The sequence below is a fragment of the Arabidopsis thaliana genome, chromosome 3, assembly GCF_000001735.4.
Source record: "Arabidopsis thaliana chromosome 3, partial sequence".
Classification (NCBI taxonomy): Eukaryota; Viridiplantae; Streptophyta; class Magnoliopsida; order Brassicales; family Brassicaceae; genus Arabidopsis; species Arabidopsis thaliana.
In genome coordinates, this window is record NC_003074.8 from 4,581,154 (window position 1) to 4,607,492 (window position 26,339).

Below are 26,339 nucleotides of genomic sequence, written 5' to 3' on the forward strand. Positions count from 1 at the left end.
TTTCTTAATTTGACATATATCTTCTTGGTGGTTCTGAAACTGACCTCTTAACCATTTTCTCTATCTCCATTGATAGACTCTTAACATTATCAAACTAAACGTATGTTTGTGCAAAATACCCTGGAAAAAAACTGGATAGTTTTGATATGTTTTGAGAGAACTACGTCCTCACAACGCATCGAGGTATAATGTCACAAATATAATAGAACATGATGATGTGATATACATTAGATGTGGTGACCTACGTACTATTAATTTTTAGTAATATAATTATCTTGAACGTCAGTGAACTATTATCATTTGCATGTATCAGTGAATTGTTTAGTTCGATTCATGGGTAGGTCCATTTTTCATATATATATACATTATGGGAAAATACACTGTATTAGAACATGAAAGTTTGTTGGACATAGTATAAAAGTCTCCACACGGACAAGAAGGAAGCTCTCGTCACATTTCCACCATAATTTGGTTCAACGTTCACTTTCATAGTTCCTATGGAGATACAGATAGTAACTGCATGATTCTCTATAGAATACAAAATGACCCTTATATGTTATAACAGTATGATTCATTATCAGAAGATTTTTATAAACGAGCTCAAAATAAGCTGTGGGAATTGATTTCGAATACATAAAGAGAATTAACTCCCGCGTTCTAGGCATATCATGATCAAACATATTGATATACTCCACAAGAAATCATGTTATAGTCCACAAATTAAGGGATGTTTGTGTTCCCATATATATGCTTAAACCGTAGCTGTTTATCTTTGTCTGATAATATATTACAGATTCTGCATTAGAAGTAGTTGTCTTTTATTTTGTTTAAATTTTTGAATTCATAACGTTTTCCCGATACCATGAAGGAATGAAAGGATATTAAATGTTATATATAAAATCCACTAATTTCCTGGCTATGACTAATCAAATCACAATGACATTAACACAGCTCTTTTCAGGTGCTATCCAGCACTTGACAATTCATAGCCGATCAGTTTTTTTTGTTTTTTTTTGCTTTATATCACATAATTCTTTTATAGTCTATATATGAAAAATATGAAGCCAGAGGCCGAGTCAAACGTGAGTAATTTATTTTTGTCAAAGTCAACTGTGAGTATTTTTAAACAATTCCTTTTATTCATTTTACTTCTTGGAATATATTCAAATCTGGAAGATGCCTTTTAAATTCATTTTTACGTTGGAAAACAAATTTTTGTAGAAAGTAGGAAAAAAAAGTAGGAGGAATATTTAATTTACTTGATGTAAAGAAATAGCTAAAACTGTGAAATCATAATTTGACCGATACGATTCCTTTTTGGAGTAATATTCACACTCCGTGTGAGCTTGGCGTTTACTAAAACTAGAAACTAATTGATCAGTCAATTTTATGAAAATGTCTCGGACCATATTCTATATATAGATATATGATGTGTCCATTTCCAGTCATTTATTCCAGCTGACACCATCAAGCCTTCCCGCCTACGCCTAGTGCATGAAAATAACACTCTCACTGAACTCGTATATTTTAATAAATAGCACGAGTCCTTTTTGTTAATGATGTTAAACATATCAAATTTGATCAACATGAAAATAGGTAATTTGATTGATATGAAAAATTGGACGGTCCAAATTCAGTGAAGGGCATGCATGGTTTGTCTCCATGAGATCAAAGTTGACATTCTTCCAAATTAAATGTCATGATTTGATACGAAATGAATCGGTATCAATACAAAAGATCATTATCTCAATGCATGTAACATTCATGTAACAATACATCTAAAAATGTAATGTAAAATATATGTGGATAAAAAGGGTGACCTTTTCATAAATGAGACCCTTGTACAAGTTTAATTCTTTTATTACTCCTAAAGGAAAAAAACCATTGAGCTGTGGAATGGCTCTGCAGTCAATGCAGAAATAAAAAAAGAGTAATAATAATGTAATTTGTAATATCATTTTTGTTTTTCTTTCGTTAATTATATAAAAGCATTTCTCTTCTGATGAATGGACCATCTCGTACATAGATTCTTTATTTACTAGACTGATCTCTCTCTCTCTCTCTCTCGTGTTCTTATCTGTTTTCTTCTGATTTTCTGATTCGAATATTTACTTTCATGTACTGAGACATGTCAGAAAATATATTCATTAATTAATGAGCTGTAAAATCCCAAAATATTCAAATTTCTTAAAAGAGAAACTTGCTCATAGGTTAATCAGTTTGCTTTTTGATCAAAAGAAAAAGGCAAAACTTCATAGATTGGTAAGAAAATTACTACTTCACTTGTCCCATAAGCAACACCCTTCCTATATCTTATTAGGCATTAGGCCTTAAACCCCACAAGCTTCTTCTTTCTTCTCCTTCTTCTTCTTTTTCTCTTCTTCAAGCCTCGATATACATCATTGCAGCCACCATCATGAGAGTGAAAGAAACAGGAAAGGGTTTTGTGGTTATATTAATGGTGATGATACCAATAGTGAGCTGGGTTGATGCAACAAGCAGGCCTATTGCTTCCAGTCACGTTTCTTTTTATCCAGGTTTAATTTCTTATTTCTTCAGAGTCTAATATATTAGACCATTACTATGTCTGTATCTATATATATTGAAAGGGAGACGTGTAGATTTGTAAGTATGAACAAAAAGACTTCTCTGTTTAGTTTCTGTTTGCAAAGAAGGTTAGGTTCAATTTCTTACTTGTTTATACTAATTTTATGAGCAAATCAATGACTTGTAATAGTGGCTATTTTAGACTCTAAACCGTGGTCCCAAATATTTGCATGATTAACGGTTAAACCCAAACAAACTATGGTTTTAGAAATTACTGTTATAGATTAGTCAGTAAAAAGAATCATAGAAAATGGAATACATGTTCTTATTAATGTCTAAATTCTTTTTCGTTTTCCCAATAATAATTTATATTGGGCCTGCAGAGATAATAAAGCCGCAGGCTGCAGAAGAAAACTCTAGGAGACGCATTTTGAACCCCAATGAGAATAAAGAAGAGATAGTGAAAAGAAGAAGAAGAATAGGATCAAAGCCACCAAGTTGTGAGAAAAAATGCTATGGATGTGAGCCATGTGAAGCAATCCAATTCCCTACCATTTCTTCAATCCCTCACCTATCTCCTCATTATGCTAATTACCAACCTGAGGGTTGGAGATGCCATTGTCCTCCTCCTTAACTAATCATTCTCTCTTTTTGTATTCCTTACTTAGACACAGTAACATATTATATGTTCACAACATGTATCTGTTTTTAAACTATTATCATCACTCATATCAGTAATGTAGACTTGTAGTAAACTATAACGTCAAAGATTTTTTATCAAACTCAAGTAATTTTTTCACAGTGAAATAGTTTTTTTTTTCTTTTTCTTTTGGGTAAGGTTTGGTATACTAGAAGGGGCGGGCCATTTGTTTGTAGCCATAAGGGCGAGTAATATTTATTTTATTGGGCCGGGCCTGACTTTTTTGCGCTTTTACTCTCCCGGCTCGTGTACTTGTGTACGGAATAGTACATAATATAATATGTTGTTATATTATTTCATAAAAATTGTGGAAAATAAATTTCCAACAATTTGTATTCCACAAATGTTATCACTCATCTATATATACATTTTTGCATCCACTTTGTAAAATAATCCTCAAGTTGGATTTATTTACAGTGGCTGCCATTGGCATTTAATAATTATTTTTTATAATTAGAAAGTAAATCTTCGAATTAAATATTTGACATTTAACTATCTTCCCAAAATCTCTTCACATTAACTACACAATTAGTTACTAAAATAAAACTTCCAAAATATTTAATATCATCTAAACACTACAAAATTATCATTTTTGATATTGCTTTTTTCATGACTATAACAATTCGATTATAAGCATCAAACCGTAGAAATATTTGATAGCAGTTAATTACTACAAAATTACAAAATATTTATACAATGATTTATAAACATATCATAAATAAAATCAACATTAATAAAATAAATAGGTTTTTTTACGGGACGGGTTTGACAGGATGTTACTTAATAACAATTGTAAACTTTAAAATAAAAATATTTTATATATAGATACAATTTGCAAACTTTTTTATATATTAAAAAATTAATTGTCCCGCGGTGTACCGCAGGTTAAAATCTAGTGGTTCTGAATTTTGATGAAAAAAATAAAATTAAAAATCGCTATAAATTGTTGTGTGATCTTTAATAGTGATAGTCTGATAGATAGATTGTTAGTAATTATAAACTTGTGTGATAGACAAAGACAAAGAAAATGAAAGAAAGTAACAAAACCATTAAAACATTGTGGCAGTTAACAAGAAAAAAACTTGGTGCCAACTAATAATAATACCATTTGTTAGTCAATACAAATCAGTAATTAAATAGTTTAATTTCTGATTTGGTTTTAAGTTTTAACTAAAAACACACTAATAATGAGAAAGAAAATCGCTAATAATTAATTAAAAGGAATATAAAAATAGGAGTCAGCTGAAGGAGTAGACAGAGAGAACGGAAATTGCTGCGTTGGGTTTGAGAGTTGCAGTCGGAGAGAGTGTGGAAGACAGACAAAGAGAGAGAGAAAGAAAGAGATCCAGAGATATTATTTTCCCTTTTGATCTTTCTTGTCCAAAGGGAAGACACAGAGAGAGAAAAAGCGAGCCCTTTTCTCCTTCTTCCTCAAATTCTCATCTATTCGAATTTTGCATTCATTAGCTTTCTTTGTCTGATTGATCTCCGTCGGAATCGGTGTTCTTTATGAACGACCCTCCCGATTCTAGGTTTTTCTCGCTTTCTCCCCCTTTTTTGTTGATTGGGATTTTCGTCACATTCTAGGGATTTTACCTTGTCTTGTGCCGCAAGTTTTTGGGTTTTCTGGGGAATGTTGGTGATTTTGATGCCACCAATCTTTCAAGGAGTCTTTGAATCACCGGAGCTGATCTCACATCGTTGTCGAAAGGATATCTTTCTGTTTCTTGAGCTGAAACTTTGAGAGATTATGGGGCGTCGTAGAATAAGATCAAGGATCCGGAAAAGCCATTTCTACACCTTTAAATGTCTCAGACCAAAAACCCTAGAAGATCAAGGACCTCATATCATTAATGGACCTGGATACACGAGAATTGTTCATTGTAACCAACCTCATTTGCATTTGGCTAAAGTCCTTAGGTACACTTCAAATTATGTGTCCACCACTAGGTATAATCTCATTACTTTCTTGCCCAAATGCTTGTATGAGCAGTTCCACCGTGTTGCCAATTTCTACTTCCTCGTTGCTGCTATTCTCTCTGTCTTTCCTCTCTCCCCATTCAACAAATGGAGTATGATCGCTCCTTTGATTTTTGTGGTTGGGCTTAGTATGGGTAAAGAGGCGTTGGAGGATTGGCGGAGGTTTATGCAGGATGTGAAGGTGAATTCGAGGAAAGCTACTGTTCACAGAGGGGATGGTGATTTTGGTCGTAGGAAGTGGAAGAAGTTACGTGTAGGGGATGTTGTAAAGGTGGAAAAGGATCAATTTTTCCCTGCTGATTTGCTCTTATTGTCATCTAGTTATGAGGATGGGATCTGTTATGTGGAGACGATGAACTTAGATGGTGAAACCAACTTGAAAGTGAAAAGATGTTTGGATGTTACTTTGCCTTTGGAACGGGATGATACTTTCCAGAGTTTCTCCGGAACTATCAAATGTGAAGATCCCAATCCTAACCTCTATACCTTTGTTGGAAATCTTGAATATGACGGTCAGGTTTATCCGCTTGATCCTAGCCAGATTCTCTTGAGAGACTCAAAGCTCAGGAACACGTCTTATGTCTATGGGGTGGTGGTTTTTACTGGCCATGACACCAAAGTCATGCAGAATTCAACAAAATCCCCTTCAAAGAGAAGCAGAATCGAGAAGAGAATGGACTACATTATATATACTCTCTTTGCCCTCCTTGTGCTTGTCTCCTTCATCAGCTCATTGGGTTTTGCAGTGATGACAAAAATGCATATGGGAGATTGGTGGTACTTACGACCGGATAAGCCTGAGCGGTTAACAAATCCAAGAAATCCTTTTCACGCTTGGGTCGTCCATCTGATCACTGCTGTCTTGCTTTATGGGTACTTGATTCCCATCTCATTGTATGTTTCCATCGAGCTCGTAAAAGTTTTGCAGGCAACTTTCATAAACCAAGACTTGCAGATGTATGACAGCGAGAGTGGGACTCCAGCTCAAGCACGTACATCGAATTTAAATGAAGAGCTGGGACAAGTTGACACAATCCTTTCCGATAAAACTGGAACTTTGACTTGTAACCAGATGGATTTTCTGAAATGCTCCATTGCGGGTACTTCTTATGGTGTTCGAGCCAGTGAAGTGGAACTAGCTGCTGCAAAACAAATGGCGATAGATCTCGACGAGGAGCAAGGTGAGGAAGTGACCCACCTTCCAAGGACTAGAGGAAGGATGCATGGATATGCTAAAATGCCCAGCAAGACATCATCAGATATTGAGTTGGAGACTGTAATCACTGCTACTGACGAAGGGGATCAGACCCAGTCCACTGGTATCAAGGGTTTTAGTTTTGAGGATCAACGTCTCATGGGTGGAAACTGGTTAAATGAACCTAATTCAGATGACATTTTGATGTTTCTGCGTATACTTGCGGTTTGTCACACTGCTATCCCCGAGGTGGATGAAGATACTGGAAAGTGTACTTATGAAGCAGAGTCTCCTGACGAAGTTGCTTTCCTTGTTGCCGCTGGGGAGTTTGGTTTTGAGTTTACTAAAAGAACTCAATCAAGTGTGTTTATCAGTGAACGACATTCAGGCCAACCAGTTGAAAGGTGAGACTGTAACTGTAGATCTTTCCCTTGTTTCTATCGGCCCCAGTGAACGTATATCTAACTACTTGCAGGATATTTTACAGAGAATATAAAGTTTTAAATGTTTTGGACTTCACTAGCAAAAGAAAAAGAATGTCTGTTATCGTCCGTGATGAAAAAGGACAGATTCTTCTACTCTGTAAAGGTGCTGACAGGTTGGCCTCATAACTTGAAGCAGTTCCATATAGTGTCTCAGTTCTTCTTAAGTAAATATCAATGCGTTATCTTAAACTTTTGCAGCATAATATTTGAACGGTTATCCAAGAATGGAAAAAATTATCTGGAAGCCACTTCAAAGCATTTGAATGGATACGGTGAAGCTGGTTTACGCACATTGGCACTCAGTTATAGAAAGCTGGATGAGACCGAGTATTCGATATGGAACAGTGAATTTCACAAAGCCAAAACTTCAGTCGGAGCTGACAGAGATGAAATGCTCGAAAAGGTATCTGACATGATGGAGAAGGAATTGATTCTTGTCGGTGCTACTGCAGTGGAAGACAAACTGCAGAAAGGGGTATGTAGTGGAAGTTTATTTGGGATTACTACCAAAACTCTAATTTTTGAAATTTCCTTTCACCTTACTGTTTATTGTTCGTTTCAGGTGCCTCAATGCATAGATAAACTTGCCCAAGCTGGTCTTAAGATATGGGTTTTGACAGGAGATAAGATGGAGACAGCAATTAACATAGGGTGTGCTGTCCTTCTATGTTGCTGATAATACCACAACTCCAAATCTTGGAAATTTTAAAATAGATGGTAAGTGGACTAAGTTCTTTGTTTTCTTGAAATGCAGATATGCCTGCAGTTTGCTGAGACAGGGTATGAAGCAGATATACATAGCTCTAAGAAATGAAGAGGGATCATCCCAAGACCCAGAAGCAGTATGTATTAGGCTGATACTATAAAATCCTACATTACTGTTTACGTTTACAAACTTGTTTTGATGTGAGAACTTGTTTGTTGTTTCTAATGGCCAGGCTGCGAGAGAGAACATTTTGATGCAAATCATAAATGCTTCACAGATGATCAAACTAGAGAAGGATCCACATGCAGCGTTTGCTTTGATCATTGATGGAAAGACACTTACATATGCTTTGGAGGATGATATTAAGTATCAGTTTCTTGCCCTGGCAGTTGACTGTGCTTCAGTGATATGCTGTCGTGTCTCTCCCAAGCAGAAAGCGCTTGTAAGATTGATATACCACAAGTCCTAGTTAAATCTTCTTATTGTAGATGGGAATCACTTATTTCTATCTCGGTTTTCTAGGTAACAAGACTAGCAAAAGAAGGAACAGGAAAGACGACCTTGGCAATTGGTGATGGTGCAAATGATGTTGGAATGATTCAAGAAGCCGATATAGGTGTAGGCATCAGTGGCGTGGAAGGCATGCAGGTAATCAAATTTGTTTTCAATGTAATGCGACTTTCACATTGGTCTATTTCTGATTGCACATACATTTCTCATTTTTTGTTTGCAGGCTGTAATGGCAAGCGACTTCTCCATAGCCCAATTTCGGTTTCTAGAGAGACTACTTGTTGTCCATGGGCACTGGTGCTACAAAAGAATAGCCCAGATGGTAAATATCTGTGAATTATACTTGATATTTAGACAGGCGCATCATTTACACACCGAACAACACACAACCTGACCTTGATTCATATTCTTTTTGCCAGATCTGTTACTTCTTCTACAAGAACATAACATTTGGTCTGACTCTCTTCTACTTCGAGGCTTTCACCGGGTTTTCTGGTCAAGCCATATACAACGACTCCTACTTGTTGCTGTTTAACGTTATTCTCACATCTCTCCCTGTCATCGCCCTTGGAGTTTTTGAGCAAGACGTGTCTTCAGAAGTCTGCTTACAGGTTTACACCTCTCTTGCTCAGTTATATCTCTTCAATCTAAACCCCTAAAACCCTTCTTCTAATATAACTTTCTCTCTCTCTAGTTCCCAGCACTGTACCAGCAAGGCCCCAAGAACCTGTTCTTTGACTGGTACAGAATCATCGGGTGGATGGCAAATGGAGTCTATGCATCCGTAGTCATATTTTCCCTCAACATTGGCATCTTTCATGTCCAATCTTTCTGTTCTGGTGGCCAAACAGCAGACATGGACGCAATGGGAACTGCAATGTTCACGTGCATCATCTGGGCAGTGAACGTACAGATAGCTTTAACCATGAGCCATTTCACATGGATCCAACACGTCTTGATCTGGGGAAGTATCGTCACCTGGTACATCTTCCTTGCCCTATTTGGCATGTTACCTCCAAAAGTCTCAGGAAACATCTTCCACATGCTCTCGGAAACCCTAGCACCTGCACCAATCTTCTGGCTTACCTCACTGCTGGTCATAGCCGCCACAACACTCCCCTACTTGGCTTACATTTCGTTCCAGAGATCGTTAAACCCTCTGGACCATCACATCATCCAAGAGATCAAGCATTTCAGAATCGACGTCCAGGACGAATGTATGTGGACGAGGGAAAGATCAAAGGCTAGAGAGAAGACCAAGATTGGAGTGACAGCTCGTGTTGATGCCAAGATCCGCCAGCTGAGAGGAAGGCTCCAGAGAAAACACTCCATATTGAGCGTTATGAGCGGTCTGAGTGGCGTCTCAGCATCAACTGATACAACTTCCACCACACAACATAGTTGAACTCATCCAGTAAGTTTCCTCTTTCTCGAGAAAAAAAATCCATTAATTGGAACTGGAAGGAAGCAGACCAAAGAAGAAAATTGGGATTGAAGATAATAGGCAACAAAGAAAGGGACAGAGAATGTTGTATTGTGTGAGTTTGTGTGTGTATACTAAAGAAAATGAAAAGAAAGAAAGAATTTGAATAGAGTTTCTTATAAATAGATTCTTTTTCTTTCTGAAGAAAGAATTGGTTTTGATTGTAACTGAAGAAGTATGGTCATATTCACATGTAGATATGAAAACTGATTTCATTCATTATCTGTCTCATTCAAGTTCAAAGACTCTTCTTCTACATATAGTTGCAAGAGAAAGAAAATACTATCAATTTTTTGTTCGTTACAGATATATTTAACTCTCACAGCACAAAGAAGAGATTTTAAGAAAGTTGAGAGAAGGTATATCAAGAAATACCGATAATGTCTTTGAACCATTTGAAGCTCTTTCGAATGGATCCCTTCATCTTCTGTTCAACGGAATAAACTTTGTAGCCAGCGACTCTTCTCTTCCTCCGCGATTCTGGATCGCTGAAACTCCAGCTTCTTGACGCCGCACGATCCGCGTTTGGAACGCTTTTGCTTTTCTTTATCTTTAACTGGTAATCGTTCGTTTGACTCTGATCGCCGGCTGAATCGTCGAAGCTCCCGCTGTTGTAACCTTTCACTGCGTCTCGACGGTTTCCAGAAGCTGGCGGTTCGTAATAATTCGCCATGGCTGAGTTTGAGAGTTTTGGTCTGAACGAAGAAGAGTCGTCGTCGACTCTGTTTTTAATAGATTTTGATTGTCTTTTTAAAAGTTATAAAAGGAAATTTTAATAAAACAATATGTTTATTTTCCAAATAATTAAAGGTATCTTTTTTAGAAATCAATTTACAATTGTCATGTGGAGTTGGTCAAGGACCTACTTGTGTTTTTTTTCCCTCTTTTTTTCTTCAAACGAATTAAGTTATTCAACTTAGAAATAGAAAGAAAATGAATACGTAAAATTGGTATGAATCACTAGACTTTTCATGTGTTTTTCTTTTCTTATGATTTATAATGATGGTTAGGTTTGTGTGGATGTGATGATTTCCCAACTATTTCAAAATAGGCACGTGGATTTGTCCAAACCTGTAATTTCTCACAGGAAATAAAATTTCTTTCATAGTTTCGTGAAGAAACTTTGCAGAAGTTCAGACCAATAATTTCACTTTGATATTATAAAAGTGAAAAACCCTTGTCGGTGGTAGGCTTGACTCGGAATCATTGAATCCACATCCATAAAATTTTGAATATACTTCTTTTGAGAAAAAAAGGAAATAGTACATCAAAACTATTAGATATAATATTTATTTTCCATAAGGCTAGAAATATAAAGAAGATGCATGAAAAACGAAAGATAAAGCGAGTTCGTCGCTGTGTCCAAACAGACTTTTGATCAGTAGATTTGTCGTTAAAGCAGCGCCTGAGAGAGTGTGCCAATGCTTCATCCTTGATTGATGCAATGGAAAAAAAGTAACCCCGACTATTCAATTAATTTGTGAGCCAAGCATTTTAACCAGTTTGACATAAACATATAAAATAAGTTTAATGCTGAGATATAGATTTGAAAAAGCTTAAAACCAAACTTTGATGAAAAGATTTGATTGATACAAAAATCAAAGACAAACAACAAAGCCGAATATTAAAATAGTGAAGAAATAAATACTCCATATGACTTAAACTTAAAAATGGTCAAGAAGAGAGAGATATGTTCGTAGCTGGGAGAGAGAGGAGAGAACAACAACTAAGAAAATTTAAGAAATGTAAATCGCTGATAGACGACGGGTCAAAATCAGATCAAAGAGTGCCTTGCAAAACAAGAAAACCTTTCTTCTCCGGTGATACTAGTACGGCAGAGCAAACACAGCAACAGAACCGACTTCTTTTCTCCCTTCACAGCAGATCGGCCACGTTCGAAGGCAGCTCTTCGACAACCACATTGTAGAATTTCTGAATATCAAACAGCATCCTCTCATCATCACGGGTCACGAAATTGATCGCAACACCCTTTCTCCCGAACCTTCCACTTCTTCCGATACGGTGAAGGTAGTTCTCTGGCTGAGTTGGGAGATCGAAGTTGATAACCAGGGAGACTTGTTGGACATCAATACCACGAGCTAAGAGGTCAGTGGTGATGAGAACACGGGAGGAACCAGACCTGAACTCTCTCATGATGATGTCCCTGGTGTTCTGGTCCATGTCTCCGTGAGTTGCAGAGACTGTGTGGTCACGGCTTCTCATTTTGTCTGTGAGCCAATCAACCTTACGCCTGGTGTTCACGAAGATGACACTCTGAGTGATGGCAAGAGTCTCGTAGAGATCACAGAGTGTCTCGAGCTTCCACTCTTCTTTCTCAACGTTGACGTAGAACTGCTTGATACCTTCAAGGGTAAGCTCATCACGCTTCACCAAGATTCTCACTGGCTTGCTCATGAACTTCCTTGTGATCTCAAGAGCTTCTGGTGGCATTGTTGCGGAGAACACACCAACTTGGATCTTTGGTGGAAGAAGCTGGAATATGTCATAGATCTGAAAAAACCCAGAAACCAGTGAGATTCAAGTTAAACTATAACGAGAATGGAATTGAAACACTGAGAAATATTTGCATACCTGGTCCTTGAAACCACGGGAGAGCATTTCATCAGCTTCATCGAGAACAAACATCTTGATGTTGTCAGCACGAAGAGACTGCCTCTTCAACATGTCAAAGACACGCCCTGGAGTTCCAACAACAACATGGACACCAGCTTGGAGGATGCGCTGATCCTCACGGACACTGGTTCCACCAACACAGGCGTGAACCTTGACACCAAGGTAATCACCAAGGGCCCTCATGACCTTCTCAATTTGCTGAGCAAGCTCTCTAGTTGGAGCTAGAACCAAAGCCTGACACTGGATAAGGGAGAAGTCCAGCTGCTGCAAGACACCAGAGCAGAAAGTTGCTGTTTTCCCAGTACCAGACTGAGCCTGTTGAATCACATCAAGACCCTTACAGAAGGGGACGATTCCTCTTTGCTGAATAGCAGAAGGCTTCTCAAAACCTAAGAAAAAACAGAAGCACGCATGAGATAATGTTCTAATCTAAGACATAAATCACAAAAGATAGCTTTTTCAAGTTCCTACACACATACCATAAGCATAAATACCCCTGAGAAGGTTCTCTTGAAGACCCATGGCATCAAAGCTCTCATGAACATCATCATAGGATGTGAAGAACTCATCTTGTCCCTCAAGTCTGTATCAATACAGTACAATTAGCAGCTAGAGCATGCGGAGAGAACACACTCAAGAATGAAAAAACAGAAGTAAAAAGACTCACACTTCATTGAGTTTCTGGTCAAACTGACGTGCATCAAACTGTGTGCCTTCTGGTGCAGATCCTGCCATGCTACATAAAAAGAACAAAAACAATCAGATTTCATATCAAAAGGAAGAGAGACAACACCTATTTTGATATCGTTAATAATATGATTGCAAAGGAGGAAATGTGACAAGAAAGCCAAACTCGAAGTCCATAAAGAGAGGAAAACAAGCATTAATATCTGCCTCAGATGATGTGCGGAGAAAATGTATAAAGGCACATATGGTTATCTATTAAACATAGACACCACTCAACCTATTTCTCCAAATTACAAAAAAAAACATTCAATCAGACAAAACCAAGTGAGTGTTAAGACAAGAACATCTGAGCTTTGAAGACGATTCATTTCATTCTATTGAGAGACTAACCTAGCCGTAACAAAATCTACAAACCCATCAACAAATCTACAGATGTGTAGATCCTAAATTTAATAATCGTCATCATCAGCAGCTCAGAATCTAATAAAGAGAACAAAAACGAAAGCACTTCCACAGCAAAAAAAACGATCTTGAAGTAACGAAAAATCAAAACTTCCAAATCAACTCAACAAAGTTGAAACCAAATCTATCGGAAAACACAAAAAAACAAATCAGAACAATCCAAAAGTAAAGAAACAATCATGAATCGTAAAAGTTACATCGAGATAATAGATAGACAATCCGATAGGATGCGAACCTGGAGCAAAGTTGGTAAGCGAGAGTAAAGGGCTTTTTTCAGGGAGCTTGAATCTCCCAAACTCGGATCTGAACCGCGTTGAGAGAGAGAGAGCAAAGAGAAGAGCGAAGATTGCGAGAGACTGGTGGAATATCCGAAAGAGGCTGAGAGAAAACGCGTTACCTTGTTTATATACTCCGTCTTTAGGGTTTTCTCCTTTGGAAATCTTCTCCTTTTCTTTTTCGGATTTCCGGTTTTACCCCTTTATTCCCTTTCTTTTTACTCTTTTGGCTCGGACAAGGTTTTCCAACACTTAGCTCATTGTCTTAACTTGATTTTGGCAAAAATAAATAAACAAATATCTAGTGGGAAATTAGGAACATAAATTCTTCATTTATTTTGTGACTAGCAAAGAAAATATTCTTCATTTATTTTATTTTCTTTTCCAAAGCTTTCTTTCTCCTGCAACTTTTATTGCTTTTTGACGTTACAAAGCATTTTCCCGATTACAACGAGGATATTAGAAGAATAAAGTGACTGATAAGAACGTTTTATCTGAAAATGTCTTTACTTATTAACACATCTATCTCTCTATGTTGAATGTTTAATCATGTAATTGTTCCACAAGTGATATGAAGAATCCTTGAAACGAAGCAAAACACATTGAGTAAGAAGAAGGTAACTAGCTAGTATGAAGAAGCAGCAAGTTGCTATCTATCTTCAACAAAAAATGCTTTGATTTTAGCCTCAAGAGACTTTCTTAGAATCTGTTGCCATTGAAGAAAAAGCTGGAGAGGGCAAAACATAATCATGATGCTTAGGATAAGCAAAAAATATGTATTTAGCTTGTGTAGGTAGAGGAAGAGCTAGGAGTTTTTTGTGTGACAGGAATCGAGGGAAAACGATGGGCCAAAGATTAGGCCCATTAATAAGTTTGACTAATCCCTGCCGTTCATTAGATGCCTACGTAATCACTAACGCACCTGATGATCTCTGTCTTTTGGTGAGACGCAAAAGCTCAGAGAATAATAATAGGGCCCAATATAATAAAGTACAAACCGAAATTTGTGAAGCTTAATTAGTCGGTTTAAATACTTTTATATCGGTTATGGTAGAATTGGTGTTGGTACGATACAATCTGGTACATGTAAGGCAGCATTTTGCCATTTCTGAAAAACCTAAACACAAAACTATCTTCATCATCATCATCAAATCCCAGCTTTCTTCCAAGTGATCCTTCACTCTCTATACTGCGATTTACCGTTCTTCTGACTCTTGGTGAGTTCTAGATCGAATCCTATCTTCCATCCACATATTTACTGTTTCAAAATTGGATTGAGTACAAGTCAAATTCATCGATCTCGATCTCTGATATAGTTGCCGAGGGAAAAAGGAGAAACCCCCTAACAAACATTCCCACCATTTTTTTTGTTATTTGCAGTTGCGAATTCGGATCGGCTGACGCAGCTCCGATTGCACAACAATGGCTTCTCGTATCATCAATCATTCCAAAAAGGTTTCTCTTTCTCTATTTTTCATTTTTTTCTGTGGTTTGACTACCATTTTTGATCTTGTAAAACTGAGTTTATGCATTCGTTCTTATGTGTTTTGCTCTGCCAATCATTTTTTTCTGAACTGAGGTTCGTTTTCCGGGTTTGACTTAATCTAATCATGAATTTGGTATTTTTAATTTGATCATGGGCAATTCTGCATTTTGCTATTGAGAGCTTTAGTAACCTCCTTGTAATCTGAATTGTGATTAATGTAGTAGCTTCGCTTTATGATTCAATTGTGGTATTAGCTATTCATTTTATTAGTACAAGAAGACTCTACTTTTACAGCAGAGTAATTGTATGTTGCTCTTTGTAAACACTATTTTGACGATTGTTGTGTTATCTGACCAGTTGAAACATGTTTCCGCTTTACTGCGGCGTGACCATGCTGTGGCAGTCCGCTGTTTCTCCAACAGTACCCACCCCTCTCTCGTTGGAAGAGAAGGTAATCCAGTCAGCTTTCTTAGTGTCCTCTTCATTGCTATCCTTAAGTTCATTTTATGTAGAAATGTGTGGTGGTTTCTTTTATTTGATACGGTAACAAGCACCACACAGTACTCTGGGATGAATAGTCCAAGTTTGACTTTCACATCGTTTTCAACATGAAGAACATAACAACGTTCCAACTTTAATTAATTGAAAGTTGGTATGTTTTGAGTATATATTATGCTTCTCGCTTAAGCATTTATTTTTCTATTTTTATTTGGTCTTCAGATATCTTCAAGGCCCGCCTGAATTATTCCTCTGTAGAGAGAATTTCAAAATGTGGTACTGGCAATGTAAGTCCCTGCTGTTCAGTTTCCTTTCTCGTCTTTGCTTTGTCACGTAATCGTCTGTGTTTTTTTGGTCGTAATGTCATTAGCTGCATTATATAGGTAACAATGCTTAGTGGTATTTCAACAACGAGCACAAAACTAAGCAGCCCAATGGCAGGACCAAAACTATTTAAAGAATTTATAAGGTATGTAATCCATTTACCGATGAGAATACAACTTGCTACCTTCCTGTATGAATACTTCTATCCTAACTGTAAGCTTCTTTTCTTGCTTTTAGCTCCCAGATGCGATCAGTGAGAGGATTTTCATCCAGTTCAGGTATTTAGTTCTTTATTGTAACTTCCCGCTTGTTCTAACATATATTTTCACTTGAATTGTACTTTTTTTTGTGAGCATCTGACTTGGTTTTTGTGCCTTTTGCGGCCATCATATTTCTGTCACTGTGTATATGCAGCATACATGGTTTGTTTTACTGATAACTTTTTAAAATATGTTTCAGATCTTCCTCCTCATCAAGAGATTGGAATGCCTTCTCTTTCGCCAACAATGACTGAGGCATGTACCTCTGAATACCTCTTACGAAAATTAACATGGTTTATTGTTTTATCATTCTACTAAAGATATCTGTTGAAACTTCAGGGTAACATTGCCAGGTGGCTGAAGAAAGAAGGTGATAAAGTTGCTCCTGGTGAAGTGCTTTGTGAAGTTGAAACTGTAATGATAATCCTGATTGAATCTCTTCCTGTATTGATTCTTATGCCAGGAATAAAACACTTATCTCAATCTTAATATTTTAGGACAAAGCAACAGTCGAAATGGAATGCATGGAAGAGGGTTTTCTCGCCAAGATAGTAAAGGAGGAGGGGGCAAAAGAAATTCAAGTTGGGGAGGTATGAGAGTTTCTGACTTTTGGAGACTTGTTAATTATAATGGGTTCTCATGAAGTATTTGATTGTGAGCCCTATGCTCCCTTTAGTTGAAGATCAATGAATATTCAATAAAAATGACAAAGATCTTTATCTTCATTTGTAGAATCACATATAAATGGTCCCTTTTTTTTTTGTCCAACTAGGTGATTGCTATCACAGTTGAAGATGAAGATGATATTCAAAAGTTTAAAGATTACACACCCTCATCCGATACTGGTCCCGCTGCGCCTGAAGCAAAACCAGCTCCTTCCCTACCAAAGGAAGAGAAGGTAGAGAAGCCAGCCAGTGCTCCTGAAGCCAAGATCTCTAAGCCAAGCTCAGCTCCTTCAGAAGATCGTATTTTTGCCAGTCCTCTTGCAAGAAAGTTGGCTGAAGATAATAATGTCAGTTTCCAGACGAAAAATATTAGTTAAGCTCGTGTTAGATCTCCATCTCTAATTTGTTTTTCCTACTTTTCCTTTGAAAAACATTAGGTACCTCTCTCAAGCATTAAAGGCACAGGTCCTGAAGGACGGATAGTGAAGGCTGATGTCGAAGATTTCTTAGGTATCAGAAATCCTTGGCTCTTCCCTCTTCTTACATTTTCCCCTCTCGTTACAGAATTTACCTCATCCCTATGTTCTAAATTTCTAATACATCTTCCTATGGTACAGCTTCAGGCAGTAAAGAAACTACTGCCAAACCTTCCAAGCAAGTGGATTCAAAGGTTCCAGCTCTTGACTATGTTGACATCCCTCACACTCAGATACGAAAGGCAAATACCTATACAACCTTATATCTTGATTGCTTGTGGTATTTCTAGATTACCTCGACCATATATCTCTCTGTTTTGTACTATAAGCCAAGAATTCCGAAGTTTTGTTAATTGTATAAATTTGACAGGTCACAGCCTCACGTTTGGCATTCTCAAAGCAAACTATTCCTCACTACTACTTGACCGTGGATACATGTGTTGACAAAATGATGGGGTAAGTATTAAGTTTTAGATCATATATTTTGATTAGGTAAGTGGATGCTAAACATAGCTATTTTTATATGCAGTCTTAGGAGTCAACTCAATTCATTTCAAGAGGCTTCCGGTGGGAAAAGGATATCTGTAAATGATCTTGTTATTAAGGTGCATCTTACTTCTTTTCTTGCAAGTCTAATTAAATCTCATTTTGTTCTCCATTATGAAACCTTTTCTTTTTCGAAATTGCAGGCTGCTGCACTGGCTCTTCGAAAAGTTCCTCAGTGCAATAGTTCATGGACAGATGAATACATCCGCCAGTAAGTACATATTCTGTTTCAGAGGTTCATGAAAACTTTGCAAATCATCTAGTTTCTTGGTTCTTATTTTCCTCCTTTTATGTACAGATTTAAAAATGTGAACATCAATGTCGCTGTACAAACAGAAAATGGGCTCTACGTTCCTGTGGTCAAGGTTAGGGAGCTCTTGATACAGTTATTAACCTTCCTCTGCAGAAACTTGAGATTTCTGAAAAACTCAGTTCATCTAATTGCTTGATTTCAGGACGCGGACAAGAAAGGACTGTCTACAATTGGAGAAGAGGTTCGATTCTTGGCTCAAAAAGCAAAAGAAAACAGCTTGAAGCCGGAAGATTATGAGGTTGGTTTAGAATTCGGTCAATCTCACTAGCATAATACTGCTGTGAAAGCAAATCAGCTCAAACTGTTTCTTCTGACAGGGAGGAACATTCACAGTCTCCAACCTGGGGGGACCTTTTGGCATCAAACAGTTCTGTGCCGTCATCAATCCACCTCAAGCAGCCATTCTAGCAATCGGATCTGGTAAGTCCTTAGCATACTCATCCACTTTATCCGTTGAAGTTTCTTCCGCGTAACTTATTATAGTGTTGGTGTCTGAATCTCAAAACAGCTGAAAAGAGAGTTGTTCCCGGTACTGGTCCAGACCAATACAACGTTGCTTCATACATGTCTGTAACACTAAGCTGTGACCACCGCGTAATAGATGGTACAGAATCCGCCTCTCATTCCTATTGTCATTATTAATCATCACCTCATCGAAAACGTCTAATAAGTCATCTTCCTGTGCAGGTGCAATTGGAGCCGAGTGGCTGAAAGCATTCAAGGGCTACATCGAGACCCCAGAATCTATGTTGCTCTAAAATTCAGACGCACACACACATCAAAAGCTAAACTCATAAGAGTCTTCTGACCTCAAATTTCTTTCCCACAACATATTCTACCAGATTTGATCAGCAGTAGGCAATGGCCTTTAAAGTTGAGTGTTTTGCTATTCTTTAAATCATTGAGTTGACAGATTTTTGTCTCAAAATAAAATCAGGAATCCAACAATTTCACTGTGCACTTGTTTTTTGGCTTAATGCTTGTTCATCATGGGTTGGCAAAATAAAACCCATTTACTTAATTTTATTAATCAACTCCAATAAATATCTCTTTCTTCTAATAAAATGTCACTTAGTTCACTATCATGGACTTAGAGCAGTTTGCTTGCTTAAATGCCAAAACATCATATATCATTAAACCCAAGAAACAGATGTCTTAGGAACTAAAACAATTTATAATATCTCAACAGACCGTCAAAGAAATATCATTAAAATAGCAGAAAATATGTAAAGATAGAACAAAATCTTCTCCTAGATCGTCATCACTTTCGTGCCCTGCGCCTCCGGTTAACCTCCGGGAAATTGAGAGGGGTCGGTAAGGTAGCAACCGTAGTAGAATTCTGCTTCAGGAATTTGCAGCCAAGCTGTAGAAAATGTTTCCTCAGCTCAACTGTGCTTATCCTCAGATCTTTTGCTATGTCTTCTGGATCGGTCATGAAATTATCCACGTGAAGGGATAGCACAAGAACGTAGCTTATCAGAAGGTTGATCTTGTCAACAGGTATCCTATCTGATTCAGAATCCTTGAACATGCTGTTGAATTTTTGACGGAAGATGTCTGGCATCTTGTGGTCTTTAGCGGAATCGTAACCATTCATTGAGTTTCTGTCCTTGAACTTAACCAGATGGGTGAGAAGCGTTGCAGCACCACAAACCGTCTGCTTTTTCATATCGTCCTGCATATGTAACAAAATGACATACATACATAAAGAATCTTCTGAGCAGTAGATAAAACCATGAGAAGTTCAGAATCCATTTAATCAGAGCAAACCGCGAAAGTGGTGCAAGCTAACATAAAATATTTTGCATCCAAGAAAATAGTCATAATTTTACCTTGATATCTCGCAATCTGTACAATCTGTTGCGGACAAATACAGGGTAAGCCTCAGTTGCTGCTTCAGTTTCCTGTTGCAGAAGCCAGTAAATATCTTCAAGAAAACTCCAATCCCCCTTTTCAATGATCTTTTCTAAGGGATAAGCTTCATTTGCAGTCGTTGCAGCGGTATTGTAAGGAGGAATGTTGCGTGCAACAGTAGAACTGGTGCCTTCAAGAGCAGCTGTGTTAACACCTAACTCACTTAGTTTCCCATCAAGGACCTTCTGAGTCGCAGCATCATCTCCCATATATAAGGCACGCTTCTTCTTATCCTGCATAGAGACACACATTCTCACTCAGACATATAATCCTCCCAACGAATCTCACGACAATCAGTTCTCTACTAGTCTGGATACCAATAAGACAGATACTGTAGGAAACAGTAGAATTGGTGTTTTCAGATGCTGTAGTAACATACCCGAGTAACAGCTTTTTTTGTATTATAACGATCGCGTTCTCCTGTTTTTAGTTCTTCAAGTTCTTTGACGACAGCACTTCCTGAAGCTTCTTCCTCATTTGTTTCTTGAGCTTTAACTCTAGGCTCCAATCTGATTATCTACAAGTAACACAAAACCAAACTCAAACTCTCAAAAATCATTTCTTTTCTATTCACAACCATACACTCAAAACATTCCAACTAATTCAAACCAATTAATCACCAAAATCAAAACAAGGTAACAGAATTTAAACCTTATTGTGAGCAACAGGAAGAATCCTCAAAGTTTTAGCCTCTCTATTAAAAACACCAACTCTATAAGTATTCGTCTGCATAGCAGCTTGCTCGCCTGTGTAATTAGTTCCGACGAACTCAACTCTTGCGCCTGGAGGACTTACAACAACCTGAATCCTCTTCTTAGAATCATCCTTATGCTTGTAAACAGTAACCTTGGGAGTTTCATGAACTCTCTTGCCTGTTTTTGGATCTACTTTACAAGGATCGTATCCTGTAGAGAAATAGGCGACGATCGGAGAGATTCTATCGGGTCTCTCGGCGACTTGCGTGACTTTGAGAGTAACTCTCTTGTCTTCTTCGTTTTCATCCTCTGTTTCCGTTGCTATTTTTTTCCCTTTCCTTTGCTTCTTTTGTAGTTGTTGTGGTGTATTGAAATCTTCTTCCTCGTTTCTATAATCATTCTTCTCTTCGCCTTCCATGGCTACTGAGGTTTGGATTCTTTTAGTCTATCGAAGAAGCGGCAGCGATTCAGAGAAGGGTTTACTGGAAACTCACTAAATGCTTAAACCCTAATTTGGTTATGTTTCGGGAATTTATTACATAACAGACCCTTGTTGTTTGTCCGAGTCGATAAAGAAATCTTCACAGTTTTTTTTTTTGACCCCAAACTTTTAATTTGTTTAGAAAGATCTACACCGTTATAACGACGTCTACGGACTACGGAATCTAAACCCTGGCTTTTTCTCTTAGCTAAAACGACACGTAGTTCGCCTGAAACTTAGAAAACAAACACACGCTGTTTGCAAAGATCCCAATTTACATTGATCTACCTCCAAAGTATCTAAACTCTTCTTTAAAGCTTTGGCCACATAACCTTCTTTTAAGTTTTTTTTAACTATGGATTCTATTATCTTCTAATTTTTTCATCATTTCTAGACCAAGTTTCTATGCTGGAACAAATGTAAAATTTTGATCCAAGTACACCAAATTCTTAGTTCGTTTTTAATATAGATATTTCAGGTTAAGTGTATATTGGACTGATATCATCACAACTAGTTTTCACTTTTGACAGTGGACTACTATCGGATCGGTTATTCTTTGATTAGGGTTCTTTAACACGTTCTCTCTCTTTTTTTCGAGTCCAAAATAAAGTCTTGTCGTCCAACTAGCTAGCGTAGGATTTGGTGAACTTGGATACATATATTTTTATTCGTCGTCAAACTTACCTAGCAACAAAACAAGTAATGCTGTACTATTTTATTTTATTTTGATAATCACCTGATCACCTTACCCAGATACATATTTAAGCTGACGTATCAAATATTTGTGTAATATTATATGAGTAACATTTGCAGGTATGTATATCTAATAAAAAATTTAAGAAAAGAGTAAATCGTGGTGTGTGATGTTGATGTACGACCACAGTTTTCTTATGCCACTTACAACTTTTGTAATAGTTGAACATAAAAGAGCTAGCGTTGTGGATAGATAGATGAAAATTAATCTATACAATCGATTAATTAACATTGCCAATATTCAACCACTAGATCATGACTCTGTTACTTGTTAGTAGCTTAATTTATCATTATGTTGAAGATTTTATATGTACTAATGTCACTGTTCACTGTTGCGCAATTAATTAATGTTCTAGTTTTTTTCTCCGCAATTAACTAATGTTCAACTTCAACTTAATTTTGGTTTGTTGAATGGTATGCAACGACTGTTCTTTATCCGCTATATATCTTTATCTTTTTATACCACAAGTCGTATAAGTCATTAGATACAATGACAAGATGACAAATGTAGTACTATGAAAGAAAAGACACGTTGAAAGAAGAGTGACACAAATGAGAGATATGATCTCCCAGAGTCAAATTTGAGGTCTTGCGATTCTCCTATAAACCTCAAAAACTCTATTTAGTTAGAAATATATAAAAAATAACGACGACGCTTCTTCCCTAATGTCGCTATCGTTGACTGACTTGATCAGAATCATATAGTTCTCAAAGAGTAGGTTTTTAATTCCCGTACGTGATCAACAAACAAATGGTTTCAAATTAGACTTTTGCTGATCAAACCAGAAATTTCTATCTCCCTTTCCTTTTTTAAAAAGACTCGTTCTTTTTTTTCCTTTATAATCTCGACAAAGAGAGAAGTTACATATATAAATTTTAAGAATTATAACTCTTTTGTAAAGCATTCATCGCTTCAAATCATGGAGATCAACGGTCAAGAAGGTCATCGATACGAAGAATCATCATCAGAGTGGTTCGTAAAGTATCTAAAACGTCAAGGCGATTGGTTAGAGAAAACTAGAGGGAATCTTATGGTTACAGCTACGGTTATAGCCGGTATGAGCTTTCAAGTTATGGTTAATCCTCCCGGTGGCGTATGGCAAAGTGACAATTGTTCTTTCGGAAATCAAACCGGAACCGCACCGTTTTGTAAGGGGAGAGCGGGAACTGCGGTATTGGAATATGAGAGTTCAAAGCGTATAGCGTATATTGGGATGATTATTAGCAGTACAGTGTCATTTTCTACCTCAATGAGTCTCATTCTCCTTGTCATCAGCGGTATACGACTAAGGTACCAATAAATAAACTATATGTGCAACTCCATATAACAAGGCTACTTAGTATGTAAATTATTATAACTTGTTTGTATGTTAAGTCTGGAATTTTTATGTAACGCTTGTGTTTGACAAGATATTACTGAGAACTAAAAATAGTCATCTAAATTGAGATCTTGGTGTTGACTTTCGGTTTTAAGTATACCAACTATGTCGGCACAATGGTTGACTTAACATTAGCTATTTCAACAAAACTGGTCTGATTGGTAAAAATACTAATTCGATCGCTATTTGATTGGACTTTAAAACTATGGAAAGTTGATGACATATATCATAGTTATCTAATGGAATTTTGGTACACTCAGAATAAGTAGAGAAATTGTTTGGTATTAGAATAAACTAAAAGACACTTATATGATGATATAATTGTGTATATGAAGGAACCGGATGATAATGGCTATCCTCGGAACATTTATGGTGGTGGCGGTTCTTTGTATATCAGCGGCGTTCTTCTTCGCCATCGTGCTGGTTCAATCCGACGATCAAATAATTCGTTATATACTATTGATTTATGTGGGATTTTGGGTTGTATTTCCTGTTTTGATACTTTTAATCCAACTTGTTCGATTTATAGGTTGGCTTATTTGTTTCATGTGTTGTTGTTGTTGTCCACGTCGGCGACGGTTCCATTAGGGAGAGGTCCCATTAAGAAGAGAAGGAACCCGTGTTTCGAACCCACGTATGAATTTGGAACTTGATGTAGGAAAGTGATACTAGAATAAAAGTCTCCCAAGGACATTGTTATAACGTTTATTAATTCTATGGGTTATTTTTAAACTGTTTAATAAATGCATTTGATTATGTGAATCTTGGCAATTGTGTGGGTTGGTTTGTTGTAAAGTTAATTAATTGCGTGGGTTTGTACTGTTTAATAAATTCGTTTGATTAAAAATTGTATGTTCAAATAATGTGAATCGTGGCAATATCGCCTTGTGAATCGTGATTGGTGAACGATCGTGGTAATTTTTTTTTTTGCCAATAGTTATTCTTACCATGATCTTAGTCCAAATCGCTCGTATAACACAGTAATAAATAAATACAAAAAAAAAGAACAAAGAAAACAAACTAGAATGCGGTGCACACTAGAATGAAACATTACAAAAAACGATTGTGAGCATCTCGTTAATGGGAGAGATTAATATATCCGGAACAAAGCAATAAATATTTTCTCAAAAAAAAGAAGATATAATCATCTCAAAAAAAAAACAAGATAATTCTTTTGACGTAGAATATATAGTAAATAAAAAAACGTGGAATATAGCAATGTTTCATATATATATTCGTAAATCGTTGATTTTTATGTGATTGGATGGATGATGAAGCAAAAGTATTATATTCCCTTATATAAAACGAAGAATATCGTAAAGAACCCTCGAGGCCTAAAAGATGGTTAGGGTATAGACTATAGGCTATAGTATTAACATGTCAATTGTAAATGTCATGAAACTGAAAAAAGAAATAGGGAAAAGTGAGTCAAAGGGAGAAAAGGAGGTAGGTCTCTTGCCCTATAATATCTGCATTTACCCACCCATCATCTCCTATAATATAACCCATTTATAACTCTCCATTTTCTTCTTTTTTTGGTAAAAGTTTGAATTAACTCTTCATTTTCATTTTAATTAATTCGCTAAAAACATAATAAAAACAAGAAGAGAATAGATGATGATGATACAGATGAGTGACTAAAATGGAAATTTATGCACTAAAATGGAAATATCCCTTGGTCCAAAGGTCTTTCCACCTTCTTCTTCATAGCTTAATCACCATGATTATGATCATATATATCTTTGACCAACCAACAAGAGTGGAGCTCTAACTAATATGTGTAGGTACCATCTTACATATCTCCATATACGCATGCATATCATTTTCGAACCAATTTAGAAGGTGATGTATATAATCAAAAGTATTTAGGATGATGGTTTATCGCGTGAACACCATTTTGTTTAAGTACGTGGTCATCGCAAGGTAACCATCTTTATTTTCTTGGGTTGATCTTCACTAGCTATATATTAACCAATTACATATGTATTATTTTGTACTGAAGAAAGGATATAATTTGTAATCGCCAAATGATTGAATTAGTATTTGCTAATTACAAAAATTTGTAGAAATCGCGATAATTATCAACTTTTTTACTATATCCCATCATTCTACTATTACGCAATGTTATCAATTGTACTAGTTTGTTTCATCCACTATGTAAAATCATTCAAACCCTAAAGTCGATGCTCATCAGCTCATGTATATGTATGTATCATGTATATGTACATAAGATATAAAACCTTTATAGATGTGCATGTAAAAGAATGGTAGATAGTAGTAGTAGGTGTGTAAGGAGAAAGATCTAGGGGGCTTCAAAAAAAGGAGAGAAAAGGACAGAGCATGTGAAAAGAGACAGAGAAACAAACAGAGGAGTGAACAGTCTTACTCTTTTTTTTTTCTATGCACTTAATGAACCCAACCCTCTCTGTATATTTCTGATTCTTCACATGTCTTCCTCTTCTTTTTTATTCCGAAAACTTTTCTTCAGTAAAAACCAATGCCGAAAAAAATACATAATAAAAACGACAAAATATCTAACATTTTTTATATAAAAAGGACAAAAGTACTTTCACTTCACTTGCAACCAAACAAACCTAGTCCCCTTCTTTATCCAATGGTCTCTCCCCTGCTCTCTATTTCTCATCTAAACACCCTTTTCTTTCTTTCTTATTTACCATTTTGCCAACTTATGTAAAAGATGTTAAGAAGAAAATGTGAAAATTTAGTAAAAATCTCTCTTTTGTATTGTCGTCAGAAACTGTAAAATAATCTTACTCTTTTTCAAGTCAGCATATAAGTTTGGTTTCTTCTCCCGAGTCAGAGATTCGTGCAGTGATGATACAAGAAGCTTATTCCGAATTCTTTTCATAAATACTCGTATTTCC

The 26,339-nt window shown here is 36.6% G+C and overlaps 7 protein-coding genes and 1 non-coding gene across 15 annotated transcripts; 4 read left to right on the forward strand and 4 right to left on the reverse strand.

Moving 5' to 3' along the window:
- Positions 1–2,161: 2,161 nt before the first annotated feature.
- AT3G13898 (EPIDERMAL PATTERNING FACTOR-like protein) lies at positions 2,162–3,334 on the forward strand. The gene is made up of 2 exons (NM_001338088.1): positions 2,162–2,537; positions 2,931–3,334. The coding sequence occupies exons 1-2, from the start codon at positions 2,417–2,419 to the stop codon at positions 3,179–3,181; spliced, it is 372 nt and encodes a 123-aa protein (NP_001319546.1). The 5' UTR covers positions 2,162–2,416; the 3' UTR covers positions 3,182–3,334.
- A 1,196-nt stretch (positions 3,335–4,530) lies between these two features.
- AT3G13900 (ATPase E1-E2 type family protein / haloacid dehalogenase-like hydrolase family protein) lies at positions 4,531–9,882 on the forward strand (the record flags this gene model as incomplete). Of its 3 annotated transcripts, NM_112244.5 has the most annotated exons (10): positions 4,531–6,826; positions 6,910–7,020; positions 7,106–7,382; positions 7,470–7,558; positions 7,662–7,749; positions 7,846–8,055; positions 8,136–8,261; positions 8,347–8,445; positions 8,543–8,734; positions 8,818–9,882. In NM_112244.5, 10 exons carry the CDS (start codon positions 4,998–5,000, stop codon positions 9,526–9,528), a joined length of 3,732 nt encoding a protein of 1,243 aa, NP_188006.4. In that variant the 3' UTR covers positions 9,529–9,882. The 3 variants fall into 3 exon arrangements, with proteins under 3 accessions (NP_188006.4, NP_001327738.1, NP_001327739.1); NM_001338090.1 differs by having other exon boundaries at positions 4,998–6,826; positions 8,136–8,445; positions 8,543–9,630; NM_001338089.1 differs by having other exon boundaries at positions 4,998–6,826; positions 8,347–9,630.
- On the reverse strand, positions 9,531–10,388 carry AT3G13910 (hypothetical protein (DUF3511); the record flags this gene model as incomplete). Of its 2 annotated transcripts, NM_001338091.1 has the most annotated exons (2): positions 9,982–10,330; positions 9,531–9,580 (listed from the first exon to the last, which is right to left on the reverse strand). In NM_001338091.1, exons 1-2 carry the CDS (start codon positions 10,277–10,279, stop codon positions 9,531–9,533), a joined length of 348 nt encoding a protein of 115 aa, NP_001326696.1. In that variant the 5' UTR covers positions 10,280–10,330. The 2 variants fall into 2 exon arrangements, with proteins under 2 accessions (NP_001326696.1, NP_566468.1); NM_112245.2 differs by lacking the exon at positions 9,531–9,580 and having other exon boundaries at positions 9,766–10,330.
- A 706-nt stretch (positions 10,389–11,094) lies between these two features.
- On the reverse strand, positions 11,095–13,927 carry EIF4A1 (eukaryotic translation initiation factor 4A1). 5 transcript variants are annotated; one of them, NM_001338092.1, is made up of 6 exons: positions 13,625–13,809; positions 12,908–13,204; positions 12,720–12,823; positions 12,199–12,629; positions 11,552–12,117; positions 11,103–11,511 (listed from the first exon to the last, which is right to left on the reverse strand). In NM_001338092.1, exons 2-6 carry the CDS (start codon positions 12,973–12,975, stop codon positions 11,433–11,435), a joined length of 1,248 nt encoding a protein of 415 aa, NP_001319547.1. In that variant the 5' UTR covers positions 12,976–13,204; positions 13,625–13,809; the 3' UTR covers positions 11,103–11,432. The 5 variants fall into 5 exon arrangements, with proteins under 5 accessions (NP_566469.1, NP_001319547.1, NP_001327653.1 ...); NM_001338093.1 differs by lacking the exon at positions 13,625–13,809 and having other exon boundaries at positions 12,908–12,976; positions 13,094–13,607; NM_112246.4 differs by having other exon boundaries at positions 11,095–12,117; positions 12,908–12,976; positions 13,625–13,927.
- Positions 13,072–13,188, reverse strand: AT3G02795. The gene has a single exon (NR_140945.1). It is a non-coding gene; the product is annotated as an other RNA (small nucleolar RNA).
- Positions 13,928–14,613: 686 nt separating the features above from the next.
- Positions 14,614–19,316, forward strand: AT3G13930 (Dihydrolipoamide acetyltransferase, long form protein). Its single transcript, NM_112247.3, has 20 exons — positions 14,614–14,881; positions 15,045–15,119; positions 15,508–15,601; positions 15,871–15,935; positions 16,032–16,117; positions 16,210–16,250; positions 16,432–16,487; positions 16,572–16,646; positions 16,730–16,822; positions 17,005–17,244; positions 17,335–17,407; positions 17,515–17,615; positions 17,744–17,829; positions 17,903–17,978; positions 18,063–18,130; positions 18,218–18,284; positions 18,375–18,470; positions 18,550–18,652; positions 18,741–18,836; positions 18,920–19,316. The coding sequence occupies exons 2-20, from the start codon at positions 15,087–15,089 to the stop codon at positions 18,988–18,990; spliced, it is 1,620 nt and encodes a 539-aa protein (NP_566470.1). The 5' UTR covers positions 14,614–14,881; positions 15,045–15,086; the 3' UTR covers positions 18,991–19,316.
- Positions 19,269–21,429, reverse strand: AT3G13940 (DNA binding / DNA-directed RNA polymerase). Its single transcript, NM_112248.4, has 4 exons — positions 20,798–21,429; positions 20,526–20,663; positions 20,065–20,379; positions 19,269–19,907 (listed from the first exon to the last, which is right to left on the reverse strand). Exons 1-4 carry the CDS (start codon positions 21,257–21,259, stop codon positions 19,494–19,496), a joined length of 1,329 nt encoding a protein of 442 aa, NP_188010.1. The 5' UTR covers positions 21,260–21,429; the 3' UTR covers positions 19,269–19,493.
- Positions 21,430–22,731: 1,302 nt separating this feature from the next.
- AT3G13950 (ankyrin) lies at positions 22,732–24,360 on the forward strand. Its single transcript, NM_112249.4, has 2 exons — positions 22,732–23,366; positions 23,790–24,360. The coding sequence occupies exons 1-2, from the start codon at positions 22,996–22,998 to the stop codon at positions 24,040–24,042; spliced, it is 624 nt and encodes a 207-aa protein (NP_188011.2). The 5' UTR covers positions 22,732–22,995; the 3' UTR covers positions 24,043–24,360.
- The last annotated feature ends 1,979 nt before the right edge of the window (positions 24,361–26,339 follow it).

Excerpts from the sequence above, each read along its gene's own strand:
- AT3G13950 (NM_112249.4), top strand. The coding sequence starts at position 22,996 with ATGGAGATCAACGGTCAAGAAGGTCATCGATACGAAGAATCATCATCA. Across the intron at positions 23,367-23,789 it reads ATCAGCGGTATACGACTAAG|GAACCGGATGATAATGGCTA; the intron begins GTACCAATAAAT and ends GTGTATATGAAG.
- AT3G13940 (NM_112248.4), bottom strand. The coding sequence starts at position 21,259 with ATGGAAGGCGAAGAGAAGAATGATTATAGAAACGAGGAAGAAGATTTC. Across the intron at positions 20,380-20,525 it reads CAAAAAAAGCTGTTACTCGG|GATAAGAAGAAGCGTGCCTT; the intron begins GTATGTTACTAC and ends GTCTCTATGCAG. Across the intron at positions 19,908-20,064 it reads ACAGATTGCGAGATATCAAG|GACGATATGAAAAAGCAGAC; the intron begins GTAAAATTATGA and ends TTACATATGCAG.
- AT3G13930 (NM_112247.3), top strand. The coding sequence starts at position 15,087 with ATGGCTTCTCGTATCATCAATCATTCCAAAAAG. Across the intron at positions 17,408-17,514 it reads TGATGTCGAAGATTTCTTAG|CTTCAGGCAGTAAAGAAACT; the intron begins GTATCAGAAATC and ends CCTATGGTACAG. Across the intron at positions 17,830-17,902 it reads TGTGTTGACAAAATGATGGG|TCTTAGGAGTCAACTCAATT; the intron begins GTAAGTATTAAG and ends TTTTATATGCAG.
- EIF4A1 (NM_001338093.1), bottom strand. Across the intron at positions 12,824-12,907 it reads GACCAGAAACTCAATGAAGT|ACTTGAGGGACAAGATGAGT; the intron begins GTGAGTCTTTTT and ends GTATTGATACAG. Across the intron at positions 11,512-11,551 it reads CGTGATGATGAGAGGATGCT|CTGCCTTCGAACGTGGCCGA; the intron begins GTTTGATATTCA and ends GTTGTCGAAGAG.
- AT3G13898 (NM_001338088.1), top strand. The coding sequence starts at position 2,417 with ATGAGAGTGAAAGAAACAGGAAAGGGTTTTGTGGTTATATTAATGGTG. Across the intron at positions 2,538-2,930 it reads TCACGTTTCTTTTTATCCAG|AGATAATAAAGCCGCAGGCT; the intron begins GTTTAATTTCTT and ends TTGGGCCTGCAG.